General features: G+C 40.3%; 2 protein-coding genes across 2 annotated transcripts in view; one reads left to right on the top strand and one right to left on the bottom strand.

Annotated features, from left to right (window-relative positions):
- The first annotated feature begins 6 nt into the window (after positions 1-6).
- Mitd1 (microtubule interacting and trafficking domain containing 1) lies at positions 7-13,267 on the top strand. The gene is made up of 7 exons (XM_008845855.3): positions 7-268; positions 5,547-5,648; positions 9,714-9,850; positions 10,429-10,515; positions 11,557-11,672; positions 12,427-12,487; positions 12,778-13,267. The coding sequence occupies exons 1-7, from the start codon at positions 118-120 to the stop codon at positions 12,880-12,882; spliced, it is 759 nt and encodes a 252-aa protein (XP_008844077.1). The 5' UTR covers positions 7-117; the 3' UTR covers positions 12,883-13,267.
- Positions 13,268-18,295: 5,028 nt separating this feature from the next.
- Lipt1 (lipoyltransferase 1) overlaps positions 18,296-26,504 on the bottom strand; it is a 10,537-nt gene continuing 2,328 nt past the window's right edge. Inside the window, exon 2 of the mRNA XM_008845854.3 lies at positions 18,296-19,468. Coding sequence (XP_008844076.1) covers positions 18,349-19,467 — 1,119 coding nt within the window. The 5' untranslated portion in view covers position 19,468 and the 3' untranslated portion in view covers positions 18,296-18,348. The remainder of the gene's footprint in view (positions 19,469-26,504) is intronic.

Genomic DNA, 26,504 nt, shown 5'->3' with positions numbered 1-26,504 from the left:
ACGAGGTACTTTTAGAAGAGAGCACTACGCGGCCGTGTCACGTGAGAGCTTCCCGGAAGCTTGGTGCATCAGCTCAACTTCATCGGCAGCCCGCGGAGCCCGAGAGTTCGTGCAGTCATGGCAAAGTTCAGCCTCCGGCACGATCCTGACAACACCGCTGCGGTGGCGGTGCTGAAGCGGGCGGTGGAACTGGACGCCGAGTACCGGTACCAGCAAGCGCTGGTGTGTTACCAAGAGGGGATTGATATGCTGCTGCAGGTTTTGAAAGGTGAGCTCTGGAGGGGGAGGACCCTAAGAGCTGGTTTCGGTTTCCGCTGTTTCTGGGGTAAAGTGAAATTAAAACAGGAAACTTTCGAATTACCAGGAAGCATTCAAAATAGAAGGTGGAATGCTCTGCTGGGCACCTGGGCTGGAGACCTGTGTAATAGATTGATGTCCTCGTGAAGGGGCGCGGGGTACTACATTCTAAAATGAGGGCCTGAGTTTGAATGAACTTTATTCTCTGGGTGAGTTTGTTTACAGGAAGACGTGCACCTTACCTTTAGCTACAGCATTGAAGAAAATGTCTCTCCATTTCCTATCAACCATTCTCTGCACATAAATACTCAGGAAGGTGTTATACATGGCCCACTATGGCTGGGCATTCAACAGTCATTTATTCTGAGTACTTAGACCAGTTTTAAGTCTTTGCAGTCACTGCCGATCACTGGAAAAGATGCTTCGCTGATAAGCTGACACTAGCACTGTTCTATGGGCATAAACACAGTTATTTAAAAGGAGTTTAACAGATACATCATGTCCAGTTAATAAAACAACAGCAGTAGCTTTTCCCCTAGTACCTAAGACCTCAACAGCCATGGTCTTGTGATCAGGTTTGCAGTACCATAAGTGAATTTCTTCCTGATAGGCAGCCATCAAATACAACTAGAAACTTGCTGTTGACCCCATAACAGACTTGATCCTATTGCACCAGTGGGCTCATCTTGCCTGGTGAGTTGGTTTTACTGCGCACACAATGCACAGCTGAGTAAGGTTGTTAATGGTAATCCTCTCTCAGCAGCCTATGTAGCACCTTCCAGAACTATGAAAGCTAGCCAGCAGAAAGGAAGTCTTTAACTCAATTCCATATTGATTTATTTATGTTCAGTGACCAAAGCATGTGGTGTCTTTAGATCTCAGAGGCCTCCTTGGCCAACACCTCGTAGGGAGATAGTGTACTCTGGCACTGAGATTTTCCCTTAGTAACCTATGGCCTCTGAGAGTAGCTTTATCCATCTACAAAGGTTACCTCCACTCAAGCTCTTTTTTTTTTAAATCTTGTTTTCTGGCGGGCCATGGTGGTGCATACCTTTAATCCCTGCACTCAGGAGGCAGAGGCAGGTGGATCTCTGTGAGTTTAAGGCTAGCCTGGTCTGCACAGTGAGTTCTAGGTCAGCTGGGACTACAGGGAGACCCTGTCTCAAAAAGTCAAAAAAAATTGTTTTCTGATTAGCTTACCAAGTAAAAGATTTCCATACAGCTTTTCCTTGCATTGTTAATTTTGGTTGACCCTCTCCCCCATCCCCCTCCCCACTTAAACCTTTGCTGGGCTCTACACACACTCACTCTTACATAAACGTACATCTATAAATCCTAGCTTCTAAGCTTTATATGTGAGAGAGAGCATGTGGTGTTTGTCTTTCTGAGCCCGAGTTACCTCATTTAATATATTTTTTAGTTCCACCCATTTTCCTGGAAATTTTGTTTTTCTTTATGGTCAAATACAGTTCCATCATGTGTGTACCACATTTTCATTATCCATTCATTTATTGACGGACATCTAGGCTAAGTTCATTTCCTTGCTATAGTGAATAAAGCAACAGTAAACTGATGTGCAAGTATCTCTGGTAGGATATAGAGTCCCTTGGGTAGATGCCCAGGATTGGTATAGTTGGGTCATATTGAAATTCTAATTTTAGCTTTTTGAGAAATCACCACACTGTTTTCCATAGTGCTACATAGGTTTACACTCTGACCTACAGGAATAAAGGCTTCCCTTTCTCTACATCCTCACCAGCATTTGTTGTCTTTTGTTTGCTTGATGATGGCCATACTAACTAGGGTGAGATGGACTCTCAAAGTAGGTTTAATTTGCATTTCCCTAATGACCAAGGATGTTGAGCATCTTTTAAAATATTTATTTGCCATTTGTGTTTTTTTCTTTTGAGTACTCTCTTTTAAGTTTCTTAGCCCATTTTTAAAATTGAGTCTTCTGTTTCTTTGCTTAGTTTTAAAAATTATTTGCATATTCTGGATACCATCTGTCAGATATATAGCTGGCATAGATTTTCTCCCATTCTCTACTCTGAGACAGGATCTTCCTGTGCAACCCAGGCCAGCATCAAACTCACTCTGCAACTGTGTTACTATTTAAAAAAAAAAAAAAACAAAAACAAAAAAACAAGGGAGATAGATTTATTAACTGATATGGAGTAGTTCCCTGAGTATATTAAATGAAAATTACAAAGGACAAAGAATTTCTATATACTGTATTAGTCAGTTTTCTATCACTATAGCAGAGTACCTGAAGCTGGGTAATTTGGAGAGACAGAGACGTTTATTTAACTCACAATTTTGGAGTTTAAAAGTCCAAACAACTTGGTAGTGGCCCTGGTAATTGCACCCCTTGCCGTACTAGGTCATGGTGGGTGGAATCACAACAGCAGGAGTACTTGTGAGATAGAAGGAGATCGTCCAGAGAGCAGGAAGGGTCTGTCTTGCTCCTTTTTTACATTTATTTGTGTGTGTGTGTGTGTGTGTGTGTGTGTGTGTGCGTGTGTGCGTGTGTCTTTGAGCATGCCATAGTGCACATGTGGAGGTCACAGGACAACTTAACAAGAGTCTGTTCTCTCTTTCCACCATTTGGGTCCCGGGGATCAAATTCAGGTCCTTGGGCTTGGTGGCAAGCACCTTTACCTGCTGAGCCATCTTGGCTGGCCCCTGTCTTGCTCTTTTATAGGAACTATTTGTAGAAATTAACTGGTATCCTAGCAGAACTGGTTTAATCCCCTGGAAGGGCAGCATCCCCAGTGACCTCCTACTAAGCTCTACCACTTAGATTTCACTGTTTCCTAACATTATCACACAGGACTAAGCTTCCACTTCATGAGCCTTTGGGGGGCACACTTAACCCATATCCAAGAGAAGATATAAGATGGTGTTTATTTAGAATACAGAAAGATATAACCAGAAACTAATTAACTTAAGTGTTGTAGGTGAGATGATGTTAGGAAGTCAGGGAGGGGTAGGTAAAGAATGACTGACACTGATCTGAGTTATTCAATTGTAATGTATAAGAAGGAGGAAGAAAATAAGTAACTGAGGTGGGGATATAGCTCATTTACTTGAGTGCATATCTAGTGTGAATGAAGCCCTGGGTTCTACCCTCAGAACCACATAAACTGGGCATGATGGTACACACCAATACTGGGGAGGTGGAGGCAGGAGAATAAGTTTGAGGACATTCTTGGATACGTTATTCAATTGTAATGTATAAGAAGGAGGAAGAAAATAAGTAACTGAGGTGGGGATATAGCTCATTTACTTGAGTGCATATCTAGTGTGAATGAAGCCCTGGGTTCTACCCTCAGAACCACATAAACTGGGCATGATGGTACACACCAATACTGGGGAGGTGGAGGCAGGAGAATAAGTTTGAGGACATTCTTGGATACATAGTGAGTTTGAGGCTACCCTGGGTCCTATCCAAAAAACAATGAGATAATACAGACTTATGCTTGAAAATACAGAGCCTGTCTTGATGGGGCAGAATAGCTTATGCATAGTGTTTGGTGGATGTTTGCAAAAGGCAGTCGGGCTGCTACAGCAGTAGCGGCAGTAGGAGAGAGCATCAAAACCAAGTTATATGCTTGTTATAAAACTTGATCCTGAGTATATGACCCCCCCAGGCAAACAAAAAAAAAAAAAAAAAAAGGGTGAGGGGAAGGGAGGGAGGAGGGAGGAAAAAGGAAAAGAAAAAAGAGATAACCTTAATATCTTAGAATATAACATTTTGACTATTGTATAAATTTAAGGCAAATAAGTAGTATACAAACATTGTATTCTAGTTTGGTAAATTTGTTTCTCACACAGGTATGGGTTAGGAAGTCTGAAACTACCTTGTGTGTATCCTTCAATTAAAACAAGTAACTAATATTTTGTGAGTAGTAAAAGAAGTTACAGATAAGGAAAGGGTAAAGGCCAGAATGAACTTCATTCAGCATAAACTCATGTTTTAAAATACAGTTAGATACAAATAATGTTTAAAGTATGCATATATTGGTAAGCCTGCATGTATTCCCAGCTGGAGAGGAGCTGGAAGTAATGGTGGGCTGACCCAGTAGCAGAGCATGTCCTGGGCACCCAGAATGTAGCTGTCTGAGAACCATTCTTCTATACAAGGAAACAGGTTTCAGAAAAATGGTTGGTTGCAAGGGTGGAGGAGGAAATACAAAGATAGGTTAAAACATCTTGCATCTGAAAGTACATGTCTGTAATTCTAGCACTGAGGTTGGAGGATCATGAGTTTGAGGCCAGCCTGGACTACAAAGTCTGTTCCAGTCCAGCCTGGGTTACATAGCATGATCTTGTCTTAAAAATAAAACAGAACAACAACAACAAAAACAACCAAAACCCCAAAGTAAGAAAGTATTCAAAAGTGATCAGGGCATGTTGAAAGGACACAGATGCCAACATAAAAGAGATGTCACAGTCAAAGCTGATAAAATTTGAAATGGAAAATAATAGTGTAGGATTGTAACCCAGAAGCATCCACAAGTCTATACTGATTTCAATAAATAATTGGAATATATAATTTTTCTTGATTAAAATAAGTGAACAAAAAAACATTTTGAAAACATTAGTCACTCATCGCAGGCAAGGACCATCAACAACAAGGTGTTTTCCTACAAGGTATTTTTTAACTACATAGGAGAAAGTAGTGATGACTGGGAAAATCTGACTGAACCTTAACTAAGTAATCAAAGTTGCTAAGTAATGTTAAAGAGGGACACAGCAGTGATTTGGGGCTTGGGGCATGATAAGATTTATTGATAACATATATCCAAAATAACTTATTTTTTTGGTGGCTGGAAAAATAATTGAGCATTAACTATAATGTGGAAATTTGAAAGGTTTTATAGGTGATAGTCTTTCTAATCTTTTAATTAAGCTACAATTTCAAACCTGTGGGTAATTAAGGCAAAGCAGTGCTTGATTCAAGTTGTTTAGAGGTGTACTGTGCCATTTTTTTCACAGAAATAAGATGGTATCAGAGTCCCCACTCCTAAACTAAGCTGCTTCAGATGCCTGATGTGAAAATGAATGACCTCTTCCACACTGAATTTGAGCTTAACATCTGAGTTTTCTAGGCCTGAGGCAAACATCGTAAAGGATTTAAAAAAAAAAAAAAATCTGCAAAGCTTTAAGGACTGGAAGAAAGATGAACTAAATAGAAAAACAGTTTTTCACCTTGAGATGTTTGTTTGTTTGTTTGTTTGTTTTTATAGTCACCAAAGATTCCAGTAAGAGGTGTACTCTCAGAACAAAAATCTCTAACTACATGGATAGAGCAGAAAACATAAAGAAATACTTGGATCAAGAAAAAGAAGGTAAAAGCCTGTTTTAGAAAGCATGCCCAGGGCTGGGGCTCAGTGGGAGGGTGCTGCATGAGGCCCTGGGTTCAAAGCTCCTGCCTTTTGGAGCTCTGTGTGGGCTGGGCCACTTGGACTTAGGAGCTTAACAGATTTGCTTGGCATTTTCTTTCCTCCTATTTAGAAGTTATTTTTAACCATTTTTATGGTTTTGTAGTTGGGAGGGGGTGTAATATACCCTTTCCCCATCTGATAAAAGTTATAAACACTGCAGAACTTTGCCATTTTTAAGAACTTGCATATCCCTAAGAAGCATATGCATGGACCGCTGTTTAAAAAATGCTACAGAAGATTACTGAATGGATGCTGTTTGGTTTTCCTTTATAAAAGACCAAAATCATCAGAATAGCTAAAGAAACTCCTGGGACTTCTCACATTTTGTTGTAAATCAAAGCATTCAAGCATTAAGTAGCCCTAATAACTAGAGGTGAGGTAGGTATTCTTCTGTATTAATCCCTCCCCATTTGCATCGGTGTAAATGAGCGTGGTCACCTCACCCGAAGTATAAACTGGTGCTTCTTACAGGCACAAGTGCTGGTACCCTCAGAAACCTGGTCCCCCAAGCCCCAGATCTTCCTGTCTGTCCTTACTACAACCCTCTTTCCACCTCTTCCTAGTACTCTATACAACCATACCCAAAGTATGGGGGCTCATGCAAAGAGTTCAGTTAGCCCTTGTGACTAGTTGGCTTAAAAAACTGATGCATAACTGCTGGGTTTGGTGGCACACACCTTTAGTCCCACCACGTGGGAGGCAGAGGCAGGTGGATCTCTGTGAGATTGAGGCCAGCCTGGTCTACATAGCGAGTACCAGGCCAGCTGGGGCTACAGGGAGACTCTGTCTCAAAAAGACCCCCCAAAATTGCAAACTCTCAGACACCACCCCACAAAATAAATAAATAAATAAATAAATAAATAAATAAATAAATAAGTAAATAACTGATGCATAACTGATAATGCTATCTTTATGGAAATATTTGTTGTTGCTCTGGGTGGTTTTTTTGGGAGGGGGTTTGCTGGGGGTTGAACTCAGGTTCTTGTGCTTACTAGATGAGTATTCTACCACTGAGCTAGGCTGTAACCCAGACTTTAAAAAATTATTCAAAAAGCTTAACTTTGGAAGGCTGAAGAGATGGCTCAATGGTTAAGAACACTGGCTGCTTTTGCAGAGGACCAGGTTCAGTTTCCAGCGCCCACACAGAGGCCAACAACCATCTATAACTCCAGTTCAGGGCATCTGATGCCCTTTTCTGGCCTCCATGGGCATTGTACCCATGTGGTACACTTACATGTATGCAGACAAAACACTCATACACATAAAATAAAAGTAAATTAGAAAAAAATTTAAGCTTCACTTTTTTTTTTTTTCAGACAGGGTCTCATTATGTAGCCCTGGCTGTCCTGGAACTTACTATGTAGACCAGGCTGGCCTTGAATTCAGACATCTATTTGCCTCCGCCTCCCAAGTACAAAAAAAAAAAAAAAAAAAAAAAAAAAAAAAACCCAAAACAGATTACCTTTTAGATTTAGCTTTCTGTTTGTACCTAGACCTTCAGGGCTCGTTCAACTGTGTTCATCTCCTTGGTCCTGACAGACACATTAACACAGGTGGAACCTGTTTAGATCTTGCTGATTTGGCTTTCCTTTTCAGACAATCTCTTAAGAACTTCAGTTCTCGAAGGGTGAGTCCCTTGAAGTCTTCTGTGCATGCACTACATGCAGATGTTGATGCTTTCCCAACCTGGGTATAAAGGAAGAATTCTATTGGCAGGGTTTGGGGATAGCCTAGCTTTACTAGAGGCTGTATTGTAAGAAAGTCCACTTTTTATTTTATGTATATGGCTGTATTGCCTGCATGTATGTAAGTGCCTCTGTGTCATACAATGCCTGTGAAGGTCAGAAAAGGGCATTGGATTCCCCTGGAACTGGAGTTGTGGATAATTGTTAACCACCATGTGGGTGTTGGGAATTAAACCCAGGTCCTCTGCCAGAGCAGCCAGTCTTCTTAACCTCTGAGCCATCTCTCCAGCCCAAACTACTGATTTTTTTTTTTTTTTTTTTTTTTTTTTGAGACAGGGTCTCCCTGTAGCCCCAGCTGACCTGGAACTGGCCAAGTCAGTAGATGTAGACCAAGCTGGCCTTGAACTCACAGAGATCCACCTGCCTCTGCCTCTGCCTCCCAAGTGCTGGAACTAAAGGTGTGCACCACCACACCTGGCCAAACTACTGATTTTTATTAGTACCATCCTCTAACCAACTGAGCTAACCAGCTGCAAACTACTGATTTTTAAAGAGGTATTCCATAAGAGAACTACTATATTAAAAAAAAAAAAAAGCTCTGTAAACTTATCGAGTAACTGTTTATTTTGAATTAACAAAAACCAGTGATTCCCAGTGGTTAACTTGGGTTAAGTAGTACTGTGAATTTCTACTTAAAACACTGTGATATTGGGGCTGGAGAAATGGCTTAGGGGTTAAGAGCACCTATTGTTCTTCAGATGGCTCAGGTTGAGTTCCCAACACCCACAGGATGGCTAACACTCATTCTGAACCCATTCTGAACTCCAGTGCCAGGGGAGCCAGTGCCCTCTTTTGGCCTCCAGGGGCACCAGGTACACATATAGTGCACTTAACACATGCAGGCAAAACACTTGTACACATAAAATAAAAATAAATAAGGATCTTTTTAAAAATATTTTATTTATTATTTTTATTTTATGTGTATAAGTGTATTGCCTGCATGTATGTGAGTGTATCCGTGTTGTGCAATGCCGCAGAGGTCAGAAGAGGGCTTCGGATTCCCCTAGAACTGGAGTTAAGGACGGTTTGTAGCTGCCATGTGGGTGCTGGGAATCGAACACGGGTTCTCTGTTAGAGCAGTCAGCGCTCTTAACCGCTGAGCCATAAAGATCTTTTTTTGGAAATCATGAAACTGACACTTTGTAACATCTTAGCATGTGCAAGGTCCTGGGTTCAATCTCCAACACCAAAAGCAAGCAGACAAAAACAAACAAAAGAAACCCTAGAAACCTTAAAACTTGAAAAAACACATACAGGGTAATGAACTACTATAACCTCATCTCTTGGAAATAGAGGCAGAAGGATAAGGCATTCAAGGTTGTAGTGTGTGATTAGCTTGGTCTACATGAAACCCTGTCTGCAAACAAACAAAGCCTTTTAAAACACTCTTGAACTGCTAAGAAAGACTTCTAAACTCCATTATACTGTTTCTATGTTTAACATTCACTTTAGCTGTGAAATTGTAAGGTATAAAAAGAGATGTCTGAAGAAAAGAGCCGGATACTATTGAGTTAGAGCTTGTGTTCTACCCACAGTGATAGAAACTTATTGACATATTTGTTCCCACAAGTCCTCTTAAATAAATTGCCTGGTCTGCAGGATCCAGTTCAGAATCCTGTTTTAAGAAACCTGGACCTTCAAGAATCCCCTGCAGATGTTATTTTGCCTTCTTTATCTATACATACATAGCATTTTGCAATGTACAGGGTGTGATGGTTTGAATGAGAATGTCCCCCATAGGTTCCAAGTATTTGGACATTTTGTCCCCAGTTGGTGGCACTGTTTTGGGAGGTCTTAGAAAGTATGACTATGCTGGAGGAAGCACATCACTTGGGGCGGGCTTAGAGACTTCTTAAGCTTGCCAGATCTGGAGTAGCTCTCTTGCTTCTTGTGCCTGCTTGAAGATGTGAGTGCTCTACCTTCTGCTCCTGCCCCAGCCACCTCCTGCTACCATGCCTCCCCACCATGATGCACTGTAATTCCCCTGGAACTGTAAGCTCAAATAAACTCTTCCTTTTATAAGTTGTTTTGGTCAGTGTTTCTGTTACAGCAACAGAAAAGTGACTGATACACAGGGTGTAGAGAGTAGGCATAGAATAAGTATTTACTGAATGAATAAATGTCAAAAAATGGTAACTGGCCCTGATTAATCACTATACACAACATATAAAATATGCAAAAAAGAAAGTGGTCACTGGTCATTACTGAAGCTTGTGTTTTATAGATGGAAAATATCACAAGCAAATTAAAATAGAAGAGAATGCAACTGGTTTCAGTTATGAGTCACTTTTTAAAGAATATCTTCATGAGTCAGTTACAGAAGTTTGGATAGAAGATCCTTACATTAGACAAACTCACCAGGTAAGTGAAATGTATTAAAATATAATGAAATACTGTTTTAAATGTACAGTCAGCTGTCAGTGTTTATGGGTTCCCTATTCATGGAGTCAACCGAGGATCAAAAATATTTTTTAAAAATTGCATCTTGCTGGGCATGGTAGCACACGCCTTTAATCCCAGCACTCTGGAGGCAGAGGCAGGTGGATCTCTGTGAGTTCAAGGCCAGCCTGGTCTACATAGTGAGTTTCAGGCCAGCTGGGGCTATTGGGAGATCCTGTCTCAAAAAAAGACCAAAAAAAAAATTGCATCTTTACTGAACATGTATGGATTTTTTGGTCATTACTCCCCAAACACCACAGTATAATGACTGTTTTCATAGTATTTACATTTGTATTACGTAGCATAAATAATCTAGAGATGATTTAAAATATTCAGGAGGATGTGTGTAGGTTCTAGATTAATACTCCATTTTAAATAAAGGATTTGAGCATCTGTGGACTTCAGTGTCTTGCTGGGGGAGGGGTGTCCTAGAATCAGTTCCCCATGACACTGAGGGACCACTGTACTTGTTGAGAATAATCCATCCTAATCTCTTTCAGCTGTATAATTTCCTTCGATTTTGTGAGATGCTTATTAAGAAACCAAGTAAAGTAAAAACTATTCACCTTCTCACCTCAGTGGATGAAGTAGGTATCTGAAAAAAATTATTTTCTTACTAACTTCATTCAGTTACAGGACATAATCCAATCAAGGAAAACTGATATAATACCTCAGCTAGATCTATTTCCTTGTGAATTATCTTATCATGTAGTAATAAGCATAGCATATCTTGAAAAGAATGCTGTGGATTTGAGGGTGCTGACCTTGTGTTCTGCCATTTTGTTAAATTCTCTTAGTTCAAATAGTCTGTCAGTTTAGTCTCTTGGGTATCAGTGATCATGCCACCTGTACTATTGACAGTTCTCTTTACTATTTATATCTGGGATTAGATTGTTGACATGTTTCTTGATTTTGATGTTTAATTCATCTAAAATTATAATTTCCAGAATTAGCTAAGAAGTAGGCAGCCTCTTGTGGATGACCAAACTCATTACTAAAATACATTTAAGGAATCTGGGCATGGGTGGCGCATGCCTTATTCCTAGCAACAGGGAGGCCAGGGCAGGAGGATAGTGAGTTGAAGGCCAACCTGAGTACATAGTGAGACCCTGTCTCAAAGTAAATAGCTAGTTAAATAAAATTAGTTAAATAAAATACATTTAAGGAGAGAGACTGGAGTTGTGTGATGTTCCTATTAGGACAATGGGTTTTTAAAAATATTTTATTTATTATTTTTATTTTATGTGTATGAGTGCATTGCCTACATGTATGTGAGTGCATCCATATCATGCAATGCCACAGAGGTCAGAAGAGGTCTTCAGATTCCCCTGGAACTGGAATTAAGGATGGTTTATAGCTGCCATGTGGGTTCTGGGAATCGAACCTGGGTCCTCTGCAAGAGCAGTCAGTGCTCTTAACCGCTGAGCCATCTCTCCAGCCCCAGAAAATGATTATTGTTATAAAAACAATTGTTCCTTTATTCGTTCTGGGTTCTTTGAGACAACAGACATTGAAATTAATATAGAACCTTTTCATTTTAATCTATCTATGGTAGTCATTGTATAGCTTATAGATAACTTAAAATATTAATAAGTGAGGCAGTACATTATGTTTTATGCCACTAATAGGGGTTTGGAAAAGCACAGCAAAGCAGTGGTCTGGAAGAAATAAAACAGTCCCTCTGGAGTCACAGAGTGCTATTGGAAGTAGAATATTCTTCATCAATACATGACCGAGAGATTAGGTTAGTATGCACTAATATTTTAATTTTTTCATAGCTGAAATATGCTTTTAAAAATCTGTTATATAATTATATGCATATAGGTTTACATATTAAAAATTAAAATAAAGCTCTGTGCCATGTGAAAAGGAGTTCCTTTGTAGACTACAGTGTTGTGGTAGGGAAACAGTTCCTTTCCTAGTAAAATTAATATTGACTCAATGTGACTTTAGTGGTACAGTCTGGGAGTATACTGTCAATAAAAAACAGTACGTACAACTATTTAGTGGTATCAACTTTGTGCTTAGCACAGTGGTTTCCATATGATCTAGCAATGAGATCCTTGTCTTAACTAAAACTTGGGCGAAAGCTAAACATGCAAGAGCGATGGCAGTGCTGCTGTTGTTGAAGCAGAGGTCAGGGTCCAGGGCTGTCCTCAGATCCTGATCCCCACCTCTTATAGTGGAACCTTTGAAATGCCAGCACAGGCTTCCTGAATATACTTTGTAAACCCTTGTTAGCAGAGCTGAAAAGTTTAACAAGCTGAAATTCAAAAGTAAGTTTTAATTTAATAAACTCTAATCAAGTTAGCTGATTGTTTTTAATGCCCCTTTCATTTCCTTACAGACAGAGCCGATGATTAACCCAAGGTTTGATTCAGCTCATGCTAACAGAAGTTATTTTGTTTAGGAGGAGAGTTTGCTGATGCTTAATTATGGCTTTAAAAACTGTCTGATGCAAATGTCTTCAATATAATACTGTACACTAATTTCAACAGGTTCAACAATGGATGGATGATTAAAATCGGAAGGGGACTTGATTATTTTAAGAGACCACAGGTAGGGTATAGTTTCATGATTAAGTGTATGTACTGGTTTTGTTGATCCTTACCTTAGCCTCCTGAGTAGCTCAGGCTATAGGCAAAACACCGTACTTGGCTTTTTGTTTTTGTTTTTTGAGACAGGGTCTCACTATGTAACCCTGGCTGTCCTAAACTTGTGCTATGGACCAGGTTGGCCTCGAACTCACAGAGATCTGCCTACCTCTGCCTTTTGAGTGCTGGGATTAAAAGGTATGTGTCACCACGCACAGTTGTGTGTCATTTCTAAAAGTATTCCTTTCTTCATAGGGTCGCTTTTCCCTTGGATACTGTGACTTAGATTTAAGACCATGTCATGAAACAACAGTGGACATTTTTCATAACAGGCATACCAAAAAATATGATGGGCAGTAACCTTATTTGTCTTAGACATATCTACTTTAAGTGATCTCAGCTCATTGTTGCTATAACTGAATATCACACACTGGACAATGTATAAAGAATAGAGATTTAGCCTGTGGCATCTGGTGAGGACCTTCTTTCTGCATCCTAATGTGACAAAGAGCATTCCATAGCAAGATGGAGCAAGCTTTGGGAACAAAGCCTGTGAGGCAGAGCCAGCCACCTCCGAAGTCTCACCTCTCAGCACTACTGTACTGGGGATCATGTATCTAACACAGCAGCTTTTGGGGACATAGTCAAACCACAGCAAGTGAATATTGGATTTCTTATTTCACTTTGAACATAGTTTTATAATGTATGGATTTAACAATAAATGTTTACATTTCTAATTTCTGGATCCATTGCTCACTTGTAAATATGTTTGCTATTCAGTAGGTTTATAACATTTCTTTTTAAGTCATACCACTAATTGAAAGATTTTACCAGCTTCTGTTTGGTCAATAAATCAACAAATATTGAATTTCTATTATGATGAACTGGATGTCAGTCTTGATCCTGGGAGTTTAAAATCTCCAAAGGAAAATCATAGATTATAGTGCTCTTAAGAGACAAATGGACTTGGGGGCCTAATAACCAGAAAAAATGTACAGTGTGGCTGATAATGTAGCTCAGTAGTAGAGCCTGTATCTAGCATGTGTCTAGGTTCTGGGTTCTATCCCCAGTGGCACAAACAAGCACAATATTGTTATAATTAAGATAACTGTCAGTCAGGCTTGATGGGACATGCTTGTAACCCTGGCACTTGGAAGTAGAGGCTGGAGGATCCGGAGTTATACTAAGCTGTGTAGAAAACTTGAGGCCAATCTGGGTTACAAGAGACCCTTTGTCCAAACACAAAAATAAACAAATGTCTTTGGGATGCATTCTCCAAAACTCAGATATATAATATTATATAGCTCCATAAAGTCACCTTAACCCAGTTAATTATCCTGCTGTCACCATCCTGAAGAACTCGAAGATACTCTAAATAGACAGTTGGGCCTCTCCCTTTGACTATCAAACTGTTGACATAAAGGGCCCCAAGAAATTACAATTTCCTCAGGAATCTCGTACTTGAACCCAAGGAAAGACTGAAGCATGTTGCCAGCCATTGGAGGAACTTGTCTACAAGGAAGAAATTTCTTTCACACAGTTCTGACACTTGTCAGAATGTTGTGAAGTGCTTCACCAGAGAAGACCACTCAGACAAAGTTTTGCCGAATGAAAGTCTTTTTTAGCTGGCCAGTGACTACACAAGGGTGTCGGAACCCATGTGCAGCCCTGAACCATCTTTAGGGTAAGCTTTTTTTTTTTTTAATTTATGTGTATGCGTGTATTGCCTGTGTGTAGGTAAGTGCAGTGCCCGCAGAGGGCAGAAGAGGCTGTTGGATCCCCTAGAACTGGAGTTACGGACAGTTGTTAGCTACCATGTGGGTGTTGGGATTTGAACCCGGGTCTTCAAGAGCAACCAGTGTTCTTAACCTCTGAGCCATCTATCCGGCCCCCAGGGTAAGCTTTTACACAGAGAAACCATAACCAGTGGTGAAAAGTTTAAGTTCCAAAGCTTACAGGTACAAAGCCTCCTTAACAATTTCTATTCTATTAAGCAACAGTTACTATTTTGCAGAAACAAGCCAAGCATAACCTTCAGAAGCCATAAATATGCAGTTAGCAGGTGCACTCCAGCACACGCTGACCTGTTCTCAAGACAAATGGGGTCCTGCTGATGTGTGTTCCTGTCTCCCAATTGGCTGGTTCCTCCAATGGGCAGGGCCTGACCTGGAGCAGGAAGTAGGAAGGGAAGCTGGAAGCCATCTTGGGATGGAAGCCAGGAGCCACCGGTAGAGCATGATGGTGTAGGAAACTCGTAGCCAGCACAGCAACTCAAAGACAGAATGGACTGACTCCCTGTGGACCTGGGGCAAGATCCCTGGCCCTGGAGGCATGAGTGAATGTGGGGCTATTGGGCGTGGTACAGTCTGATAAGGCGGGCTCTGAGTGGCAGTGGCACAGGGCTAGGCACTGGGTACTCAATTCCTTTGTAAGTTAATAAACTCACACAAAATATATGGTTTGTCTGATTGTAAACAGGAGAGAATTTGGGCCACAGTTCCCATACCCTGGGCCAACTGCCTGATAATTTCAGAGGCTAGAGTCAGCCCAAACTTTACCATGGCGAAGCTATGGTAAAGAAGGTGCTGTATCACAAGACCACCTTGCAGGAAGACTAGCGCCTAGACTAGTCTTAGGGGGTAACGATGCACTCACCCCCAGTCAGATGCTGCCCTGCATTTGTTATTCTTCATGAACAAACTTTGTGAAAGGATTGTTGTTTCATTTCCTCACCACCTGTTCACACTTCAACTCAGCTTCACTCTAGGTACTGCCCCAGTCACTCTATTGAAATGATTCGTGTCAGTTGTGACCTTTTACAACCTTACTTGATATGCATTTAAAAAATTTTTTTTTATTTTTTTTGTGTGTATTAGTGTATTGCCTGCATGTATGTGGGTGCACCCGTGTCATGAAGTGCCTGCAGAGGTCAGAAGAGGGCATCGGGTTGCCCTGGAATTTGAGTTATGGACGGTTGTTAGCCACCATGTGGGTGCTGGGAATCAAACCCTGGTCCTCTGTAAGAACAGCCAGTGTTCTTAACCATTGAGCCATCTCCCCATCACCCTTGATGAGCACTTTTAACATGGGGTTCTCATTGGGTCTCAAAGTAGTAATCATTCTGCTTCAACTGCTGAATGCTGGGGTTCTGGTGTGTACCACCACTCCCAGCTCATAATGAGCACTTTTTTTTTTTTTTTTGCCTTTTTAAGACAGAGTCTCCCTGTAGCCCCAGCTGGCCTGGAACTCAATATTGTAGACCAGGCTGGCCTTGAACTCAGAGAGCTCTGCCTGCCTCTGCCTCCCAAGTGTTGGGACTAAAGGCATGCGCTACCATGCCTGGCATAATGGGCATTTTAAAAAGTTATGTTAAAATTGTTGGCATAGAGGCTGGAGACAGCTCAGTGGTTAAGAGCAGAGGACCTGGGTTTGAGTCCCAACACCCACATTCTGACGCCCTCTTCTGACCTCCTTGGGCATGGCACAACACGGGTACACTTACACACATGCAGGCAATATCCTTAGACACATAAAAATAATATAAAAAATAGTTGCCATGTTAATTATACAAAATAATGGGTTTCATCATGGCATTTTCCTGTGTGCATATTACATACTTTAATCACATTCACCCTCCATTCTCTAAGCCTGGATCCTCACATTCTCCTAATGGGCACTTTGGAAGCTTCCTGGCCTTTGGCCTTTCAGGAGCATTTGACCAAGGTGGCCAAACCCTTCTCAACTCACCTCAAGCACATTCTCCATCCATCCTTCTAACTACAAGTGTTACAGTACAGCTATGGGATGTAGCTGTGGTAGAGCACATGCTTAGCATGCTGAGGCCCTAGTTCAGTCCTCAGCACAAAAACAAGAGTTCCCTTAAAGTAGGTAGTAACCTTTTCTTCGACCTATACTCTCCCTAAGTGATACCAGTCAGAATTCTCAGTACAGAGCAACAAAAACTGCAGTTACCAGATGTTGTATGCCACTTTCTGGGGAAATGTGAACTAACATCTCCTCACCCCAGACAGGGACAGACCAAAGTAAGGGTACTGCCAAAATCCAACTTGACGAACCAATGAGTTTATTGGGGTTACTCACAGGAACAAATAAATCAGACAGCTCTATCACCAAACCCCACCCCAGCATGAGTGACAGCTTATGAAAGCTGGAACCCTGGAGCTCACTGCACAACTTGCAGGCAGCTCAACAGGTCCAAGAGCATCTCTTCCAGGCAGCTGGTCTGATCAGAGTATCTCAGCAGTCTTTCCTGCCTACATTAGCTTGGGGAGGGAGGGGCTCAGTGTATCTGGTCAATTCCAAGGATTTCCTGAGCTTAATGAACTGCCTGCTGGATGGAATGTTTCATCTCTCTAGAACATCCTTTACCTTAATAAGCTTCCCTCCAAGATAGAAGTTTTAACCTGGGAGAAAATTACTACAATACCTGAAGTAAGCAAAATAAAAAAAATGATTTAGTGTAAGGAGGTACTTCATCATGAGAGCTATAGACTGAGATGTGGAGGTTTTTAATGAAAATTCAGCTCAGAGCTAAATGAAGGCTCAATGCAGAAAGCATTTTTTATTCTAATTTCATTCTGATAATTTAAAAAGCCACTTTGCTAAACTGTTAATGCCTAAAGTCAGAAGCCATGTATTTCACTTACCATGAACAACTAGAACAGTGCTTGGCACATAGTAGGCACTCAATAAACACATAGTACTATAGAAGCAAAAATGTGGGAATGGATTAACTGTAGAGTTAGGAAGTGGCCAACAATGATGTTATCTGAAAAGTCTGGTAGTAAAAAAGATGGAGAGAAAAGGTATCTTAGCAGGAAAGTTTGGGGAAAAGGGAGAATATGTTCATCTACTATGACTAAAGACCCAGTAGAAAAAAAAAAAAGAAAAATGCAAGGTAAAAAAATATATAGATCATGCAGGGTGTGGTGGCACACATCTTTAATCCCAGCACTCAGGAGGCAAAGGCAGGCAGATCTCTGAGTTCAGGGCCAGCCTGGTCTACATAGTAAGTTCCAGGCCAGCTGGGACTACAGGGAGATCCTGTCTCAAAAAGACCAAAATATATATCTATATAGCTAGATAGGTAGGTTTTCTCTCTGTGTAGATAGATGATAGATAGATAGATAGATAGATAGATAGATAGATAGATAGATAGATAGATAGATAGATAGATAGATAGATCAGGACCAGGCATGTTGGCGCACACCTTTAATCCCTGTACTGGGGGGGGGGGAGGCAGAGGTTAAGTGGAACTCTGAGATTGAGGCCAGCCTGGTCTATCTACATAGCAAGTTGCAGGCCAGAGGAGATCCTGTCTCAAAAAAACAAACCAAATAAAACCCAAAGAGGATATATATGGAAAGAGAGGGAGAGAGAGAGGGAGAGAGTGAGAGCGACAGTGAGAGAGAGAGAGAGAGAGAGAGAGAGAGAGAGAGAGAGAGAGAGATAGCAAAGCCAAGCCTAAACATAAGCAGGAGAGGACAAAATCTAGGGCACAGTAGAGTGCTTGGCTTTAAGGAAGGGAACATTTCCTCCCCTGGGATTGAATGGAAGGAGAAATGCTGAAGAAGATGGAGGCCAGAAATGCTCATTTCTGAAAACCTTAAGTCCTAACAAATTATGAGTCAAGGTTTGTGAGGTTGAGGAGTGGAAACCTTTAGGAACAAGCCACCTCAAGAATGAGATGAAGTCACCCAGACATGAGCTAAATCTGACACCCCTCTTCTTTTTTAAAAAGAGGCTTGCAATGCATTTAAAACTTTTATTTTCTCATCGAAACCATCAGCATAAAGTTACCTAAAGTCACATTATTCCCTTGATTTTTTCACACAGAATACTCCATTTACTGTGTAAGTTACAGTCTTCTGGACATGTTCTCAGTAATATATTTGTTAGAGTAGTTTCAGTGGGGCAAAACTTGCTTCCAATAAAACTTGAGTTTAATCTATCACGTATTTCCAGAGGCAGCCAATGATCAGGTGCTTGAATATCACAGATTTCAATCCTTCCATTCTTTATATCTATGAATACTTTAATTTCCAGGTGTGTCTGTTCATATAACACACTGAATGTAGTATTTACATTGAACTTGGGAGTTCGGCCATAGATCCATTCCCAGCTTTGTAGTTCTTTGACTTTACTGTTTATCCCGGGAAACACCATCTCATCTGCTGGGTTTATTAGGTTAATGTGATTATCAACCTGATGATAAGCAGCATACTCCGCAGCAATGGCACTCATCAGAACTTCACAGGTCAGCGTGGGATCTTTCTCCAGAAGATTTTTTACTGCGGAGGGTATGCTTGTGGTGGCATTGCTTTTGATCCCTTGATATGGGCTCTTGAGCACAGAAGACAAAGCAGTCCTGTCAGTACTGCACAACAAGGTGCAGTGGTGATAAGCAGTGGTCCGGCCGATCTTAGATGCTGTTCCTGAGATTTTAAACTGTCCATCAAGTAACAGGTCGAATCTTTTGGTAGCCTGCACATCCAGCTGGGGTTGGACAGCATTCAGAGCTCTCATGATTAATTTCAGATTTTCCATTCTGTCATACTTGGTTTTGGTAGTAAAGAAGGTCACATTGATATTACCCATATCATGGTACACTGTTCCTCCTCCGCTTCTTCTCCGGGCTAGTTTTATACCTTCTTCTCTCATCAGATTGAGGTTACATTCCTGCCATGGATTCTGATGCCTACCAATGACAACAGAAGGAGAATTTCTCCACAAGAAAAGAATCGGCTTGCCCTCTAGATTTATATGGTCATGGATCCAGTCTTCTATGGCCAGATTTTGATACACATCATTGGAAAGTGACTGTAAAATGAGCCCACTTTTTGCTGTGTTTTTAAAGCCAGCTGCTGGGACTATGTGATTACAAAGTAACTGGAAGCAATTCTTCAATGAAAATGGGATCAACATGCTTTTAAAATAGAAGACAAAAAAAGACAAATTAATTCAATGAAAACAGGAAAATAACTTCTAGTTATCGATTATTGGTTATTTGATCCAATGGATCTGTGCCCAGACCCATTCCTTTTCTTGCCTTTTAGCTTTACCCTCAGTCTCCAGCAGCTCTGTTAACAGTACACTCAAAGGAAGTAATGAAGATAAGTTCTAGATAATTTCAACTGAAATGGGTGGACAGTTTTCATACAGAAAGTATGGAGTAAATTAAGCATCATTATCATAAAGCCAAATGAATTATTTTGAATTCACAATATATTTTATTTATTTGTTATTTTGTATTTTATGTATATGAGTGTATTGCCTGCATGTATGTACGTGTACCCATGTTGTACAATGCCAAGCAGTGGTCAGAAGAGGGTGTTGGATCCCCTGGATCTGGAGTTACAGATGGCTGTCAGCCTCCATATGAGTGCTGGGAATGGAACCTGGGTCCTCTGCAACAGCAGCCAGTGCTCTTGACAACTAAGCCATCTCTCCAGTCCTAAGTAATACATTTTCATTGAGAAAATAATAGGTAAATGAAAAGAAGAAAATAAAAGAATCCAGAATCCAGAATAATTCACTAATTTTTAGGTGCAAAAGACTAAAAACATTAGCTATGAAAATAAAGTACTTTTATTACTTAAGATTTGTTTTTTTGAGACAGGGTCTTGTTATATAAGCTAGCCTGGCCTAGAACTCACTGTGTAGACCAGGCTAGCCTCCAACTTACAGAGATCTCTGTCTCCGCCTCTCAAGTGCTGGGATTACAGTTGTAAGCCACCACGCCCAGCTTTGCATAGTCTTAACCAAACCATCCTGTTCTAATTTTACTTTTTAGGGTATTTGCAGTTTTCCTTTAGGATGGATAACTAGGATTTGAATGAGTTATTAAAGTCCATAACTAGACCCAGCTCTTTGGTTAGGTAATGTTCTGGAGGTATAATTCCTAGGTTAAAGGGTCTTCTATTTCTCATCACTCTTGCTATATATTATAAACCCTAGCTTTTTAACCAGTGGGTCACAAACCCAAATGAAGTCACATAACTGGATGTGAGAGTTGCAAAAAATTGTCAGCAGTAAAAGGTTTCTAAATGCACAACAACCAAAAATTCATTCAAAATAAAATACATAGAGTCCAAGGCACTTCTGGCAGCACTTACCCAGGCTTCATCAGAACTTCGCTGCATCTGCAACATGCTCTCTCTGTGCTGCTGTGCTGGACTCCATGTCACAGAACACCAACCAACACTCCTGAAATAGCTCGACTTAGAGCCAAGGCTGTTTTGTTATACATACAAAATTTTCTGCTCTTATAGAAACATTATGATTTAATTATGGACAACAATGATTATTTTCCTATCATCATTCCTGGGCATTTAAGTACCAAACTGCTGGTGTATCTTTGGATTGTATTATGGTAGAACGTTTGATTTTAAAACTATTGCTTTATGTGGCTGGAGAGGTGGCTCAGCAGTTAAAAGCACTGGCTGCTCTTGCAGAGGAGCCAGGTTCGGTTCCCAGCACCCACATGGAGGCTAACAACCATCAGTAACTTCAGTTCCAATGCCCTCTTCAGACCTCCAAGGGCACTGCATGACACAGGTACACTTATATGCATGACACTCATACATATAAAATAAAAATAATAAGATTTTTAAAAAACCTGTTTGAGTTGCTGACTTGAGTTTCATTAAAAAAAACCATGAATTTTGACTTGAGATTAGAACAGAATTTCTGTAATTTTATGAAATTGTCCTAAACATACTTCTACCATTAAAAAAATGTAGTTACATTTATTTATTTGTGTATGGGAGGGGTACCCAGCATGTACCATATTGTACATGGAGGTCAGAGGAGGACTTGTGGGAGTCAGCTCTCTCCTACCATGTGGGTTCTGGGAACCAAACTCAGGTTGTCAGGCTTGCTGGTAAGTGCCTTTACCAGCTGAGCCATCTTACTGGCCCCTTCTAGACCCATTTTGGTACATAAGTAAAGCAATGTTCTCAACACTGATGATTATAAAATCAAAATATAGATGAACTCTAAAAAACATTGAAGATGCTTTATGCCATGCAGTACCAAATATTCAGCCAAGATTTAATTCTTTAAGTAAAAATAAGCAGATCTATCTCATCAGTAAGCAAATTTGCTTTCATCTGCAATAAATGGTAAAATTTATATATACCAAATAATTGTTTCAAGATAAATTTACTTATGATGTTATTATATGTTATCAGTAAATGTTTGATTTGTATATTTATTTTATATATGTATATATTCAGGGTCATGTATAAATTTCACAGGCAAAAACAGGTTGTGAGTGGAAAATGTTTAAGACATTTTGTTATAAATCAGGCTGAACCAGTTTGCACTACCTACAAGAAAAGATCTGGCTGGACATGGTGGCATATGCCTTTAATCCCAGCACTCAGGAGGCAGGAGGTAGATCTCTGTGAGTTCAAGGCCAGCCTGGTCTCCATAACAAATTCCAGGCCAGCTGGGGCTACAGGGAGACCATCTCAAAAAATAAAAAATAAAGATAAATAAATAAATGAAAAAAGGAAGGAGGGAAGAAAATATCTGGACAGTTTTTTTTTTGCTTTATTTTTGGACAGGGTCTCCTGTATCCCAAGCTAGCCCACAGCTTCCTGTATAACTAAGATGACCTTAAACTTCTGATCCCTCTGCCTTTACCTCCTACATGCTGGGACTACAGATGTGGGCCACAATGCTCAGTTTTCAAATCTAGGGCTTTGTTCATGTTAGGCAAGCACTAGCAACTGAGCTGTCTCCAGCTCTTTGCAGAGGTTTAATAGAGGAAGAAATACTTTTGAACTAAGTCTGGAAATCAAATGATTTTCCAAGATGATTGAAATACTGTATTCCAGGCATATGTGAAGGGAGAATCGTCTAATAGTAAGGCATTTCTTGGAGACTCCCTCCTAAGGACAGTTATGTTACCAGTGTTCTAGCTCTACCGAAGTATATGGATACACTGCTCTGGGAAGGAAGTCTGCATTCAGATTGTATTTCTTTGCTCTGTTGGATTAAATTTGATAAAGTCCTGGATTCAATTCACCAATATTTATGGAGAGTCTACTAGGCACAAGGAGTAGGGGGACAGAGAATCCTTTAGTTAGTGGAAATGACATCAAAGCTTGGTCATAGCTCCATACAAAGAATTTAATTTTTTGACTGATACTAATGTGTGCAAGAATGAGAAGGCAGAAGAGAGGAAGGCAGGAGGCATACAGGTCAGAGTACGAAAAGCCTGAAAATCCAAGTTGAATGCTTGATCTTTACCTGAGGGCTATAGGGGAGGTATTAAAGAGCTTTAGGAAAGATTGGATTTACGTCTAGAGATATTGCCTAGTGGAAATCTAGTTCTCATAACTAGTTGAACGGGGGTGAAAGAAGTCAAGGATCAATCAAATACTAACTACCAGCATCCAGACCCCAACTCTGTCCTTTCCTAATTGAGTGATCTAAAAGTAGGCTCCTTCTTAGAATATGTGGGTAATGACAGGACTCATAATATCAAAGTTAGATGATCAATGCAGGTAGAGTGTAATACAGGTAAAATACAAGTAAAGTGTTTAGAATAGAGTGCTGGGTACACAGAAAGTACACAATATGTGTTAGCTATTTTACTAATAGTATGTCCTGATTTCTGCCCTAGCAAATAGTTGGAAAGAGGTGTCATTTTCTAGGACAGATCTCAGGGAGTATGAAGTAAAGACATGTTTCATTTTGACTGTGTTGAACTTGAGAATCTATAGTTATCTACCATCCAAAGAGACAAAGGCGAAAAAAGGTAATGGGAGTCATAGGGTTCTGTAAGCAGAAATTTTAACACAACCTTGATGAGTTGAAGGGACACAAAGAAAACCGATAGAAGGAAGATATTTTGTGTGGTACACATTCATAGTGCCAGTGTCTGGGAGGCTGAGGCTGGAAGGGGGTCATGAGTTCAGAGAAAGAGGCATTTTTTAACAGCAGAACACATCCTCTTCCATTGTGATCCAAGGGAGAAACCGTGACAAATAGGTGGTGTGATGTGTTGCGACTAACTAACTAGAATGTGTCTGTGGAAACTGTGACTTTTCCTTTCCTAGGGTTAAGGCTCTCACTCTTGCTAGTATGCTAGATTGTGGCAGAATAGCAAAGTACAGGAGGTTAAATTTTAATACTGCCTTTGCAACTTACCAATTGAGTAACTTTAGGCAAATGGTTTAGTCTCTAGTTGCTTCAATTGCCTTAGAACTCATGGAATGGATGAATTAAATGTTATTATGCATAAAACATTTATTTCTGGCCAATATGAAATTAGAAACTCTGTTATCATAGGGTTCCTCCTTTCCAATCTATTTTTTCTGCTCATATTCTGGTAATATAACATGTATTCTCTCAAGTGTACAAGGATTCCTAAAAGACACAGCAAATTAACTATAATCCACAATTAAGTGGCCAAAACTGTGATCTTGCTAGGGTTCTGGAATTAAGCTAATCCAAATGTTGGCCCAATGCATGGACTGTGCATTGATTTAATTCATGCTTTTAATAATGCTCAGAATATTTCTATTTACCCAGACATGTGTACACACTGTAAATGAAATACAACAAGGGTAATTTGACAAATTCTGCATCTACTATATGACATGCATTGTTCTTGGCACTTGGGATTCATCAGTGAACCAAATAAATAAAGATAAGGGTTATATGAAAAAAGAAAAAGTAGGTCTGGAATAGGGAAGCCTGGAAATCTGTATGTGAGAGTCAAGTTTAAATAGGATTTTAATGTAGGCCTTATTAAAAGGTGATGTGAGCAAAGACTGAGTAGTTGGCCTGAATGCCTACTATGTGCCAGAAACTCTAGGTATCAGAACACATAAACGTTTAATTAAGCCTTGGTGAGGATGTAACATTTCAGCTGAGCCCTAAAGGATGAGGAAGAAGTATATGAAAAGTGTAAAAAAAGGTAAATAAAAAACTAAAACAAAACCCTTAAATATCACCTTATTGAGCGTCTCGGTCTATCTAACAAATAATATTATAAGATGTGATGGCTAATCCTGGGTGTCAACTTGATTTGATCTGAGATTAACTGAAATGAAAGAGAACTTCTTGATTGGATCATCTAAAGCCGGAAGACACACCCTAAATGTGGGTGTTACCTTCTGATGGCAGCCGGTATAAAAGACCAAGGCAGAGGAGAACACGGGGCTTTTTGCGGCTTGCCTTCTCTCTCGCTGGTGGGTTCATCTTGCTGCTGTAGACCAAAGACTAGCTGATATTTTGGAATTTGTCAGACCTCCAGCACCGGATTGGGACTACTGAGACATCTAGCCTTGTGGACTGAGCGACTACAGATTCTCAGCCTCTCCAGTGTGGTGCAGCCATTGTTGGACTACTCGGACTCTATCCTGTGAGCTAAGCTGATAAATCTTTATACATATTCATTCTACTGGTTCTGTTTCTTTGGAGAACCCTGACTAATACATAAGATTTACCCAGTGATAAAGTCAATTTATCATAAGTTTGCTTGGTAAGCACTTAATAAGAACACAAAAACTGAATTGAGTTACATGCTTTCAATGTCTGATGGGATGGGCCCAGAGGAAACCCCACCCCTCAACTCCATGATTCAGTATATAGGGTCTCACTATATGGCCCTGGATGGCCTAGAACTCTCTATTAAGACTTTGAAATTAAATCTATGGGCCTCTGCCTCTCCAGTACTGGGATTAAAGGCATGTGCCATCATGCCCAGATTTTTTAACTATTTTGTGTGCACAAACGTCAGTATATGTGTGAAGGTCACAACTTGTGACAGTTGGTTGTTTCCTTCTATCTTGTGGGTCCTGGGGATTGAACTTGGGCTGTGAGGCTTAGCAATAAGCACCTTTACCCACTGAGTATATCTTGGCATATCTCCACTCTAATTATTTAAAGACTTTGTGAAATAACTACCATCATCACGACTTCGGCTGAGCCTGATCGCTAAACATCATCACAACTGGGCTTGTTGAAGGTTGTGCTCAGTCATTAAAGGAGGGCCAAAGAGGGTCATTGGACCCTCACCACATTATCCAGTCACTCTTCCCAGCCAACTGTATGTAATTTGGCCCTAATCACACATGGTCTCCTGGATTTGGGGAGGGCTAAAGTATACAGTCTGGGGAAGGTTAGGAAGAGAAGGCATGGCCCATGCTGGGTAAAGGCTTTCCAGTGTGCATACCCTCATACGTACACCTCAGCAACCCCTCAGTTATCTCGGTAAGTAAGCTCAATAAATTCATTGGTTCCCCAGTAAGACTTTAATCAAACATTGGCTCGACACTACAACCTTAAAAGGGTATAAGCATTGCTTAGCATCCCCAGGAAAAGAAGTCTCACAACAGATGGACAACTTATTTTGTTAAAAGTCATGGGAATGGAGATATTTTTCTAAAATAGAAAAAATGAGAAAGCCTAAGCAAGTAGTGATGGTCTATGTAGGTTTTTTATGATATATAAAGGATGAGACAAAAATAATATACACATAACCTTAAAATGGCTATGGTCATAGTATAGTCAACTAGTTTAAGGAACAAAATATATATATATAGTCAAAGTTTACTTGAGAATATTTGTTTTTTTTCCCAAGCCTTATCTACATAGCACATGATAATTAGAAATACCAGACTGGTGGAACTAATCTTATTGGATATCTAACAGCCATAGTTCAAGGCCTATACTAATGTGGTCAGACAGACTTAAAGGACAGTTTTTGCTCCTTGCCCTCCAAGTCAACTAAGTTCCAGGGAACTATGGAACATCTCTCAAAATGTACTGTAACTGTGGTGAGTCACCTGTCCTCTTGTTCAGGGAGGACATGGAGACCCCCACGAGATGGACTTGAAACAGTGTCCACTCTACAAAGAGGAGGGTCAACTCAGAGGAAACATCTCATTCATCCTTTCAAGTAAAGGCAGACATGGTCAAGCAGGACCTTTGACTTATCTTCA

This window comes from Nannospalax galili, unplaced genomic scaffold (genome assembly GCF_000622305.1).
Source record: "Nannospalax galili isolate Female #2095 unplaced genomic scaffold, S.galili_v1.0 scaffold182, whole genome shotgun sequence".
In the NCBI taxonomy this organism is placed as follows: domain Eukaryota; kingdom Metazoa; phylum Chordata; class Mammalia; order Rodentia; family Spalacidae; genus Nannospalax; species Nannospalax galili.
This window is presented reverse-complemented; position numbering and strand designations above follow the sequence as displayed.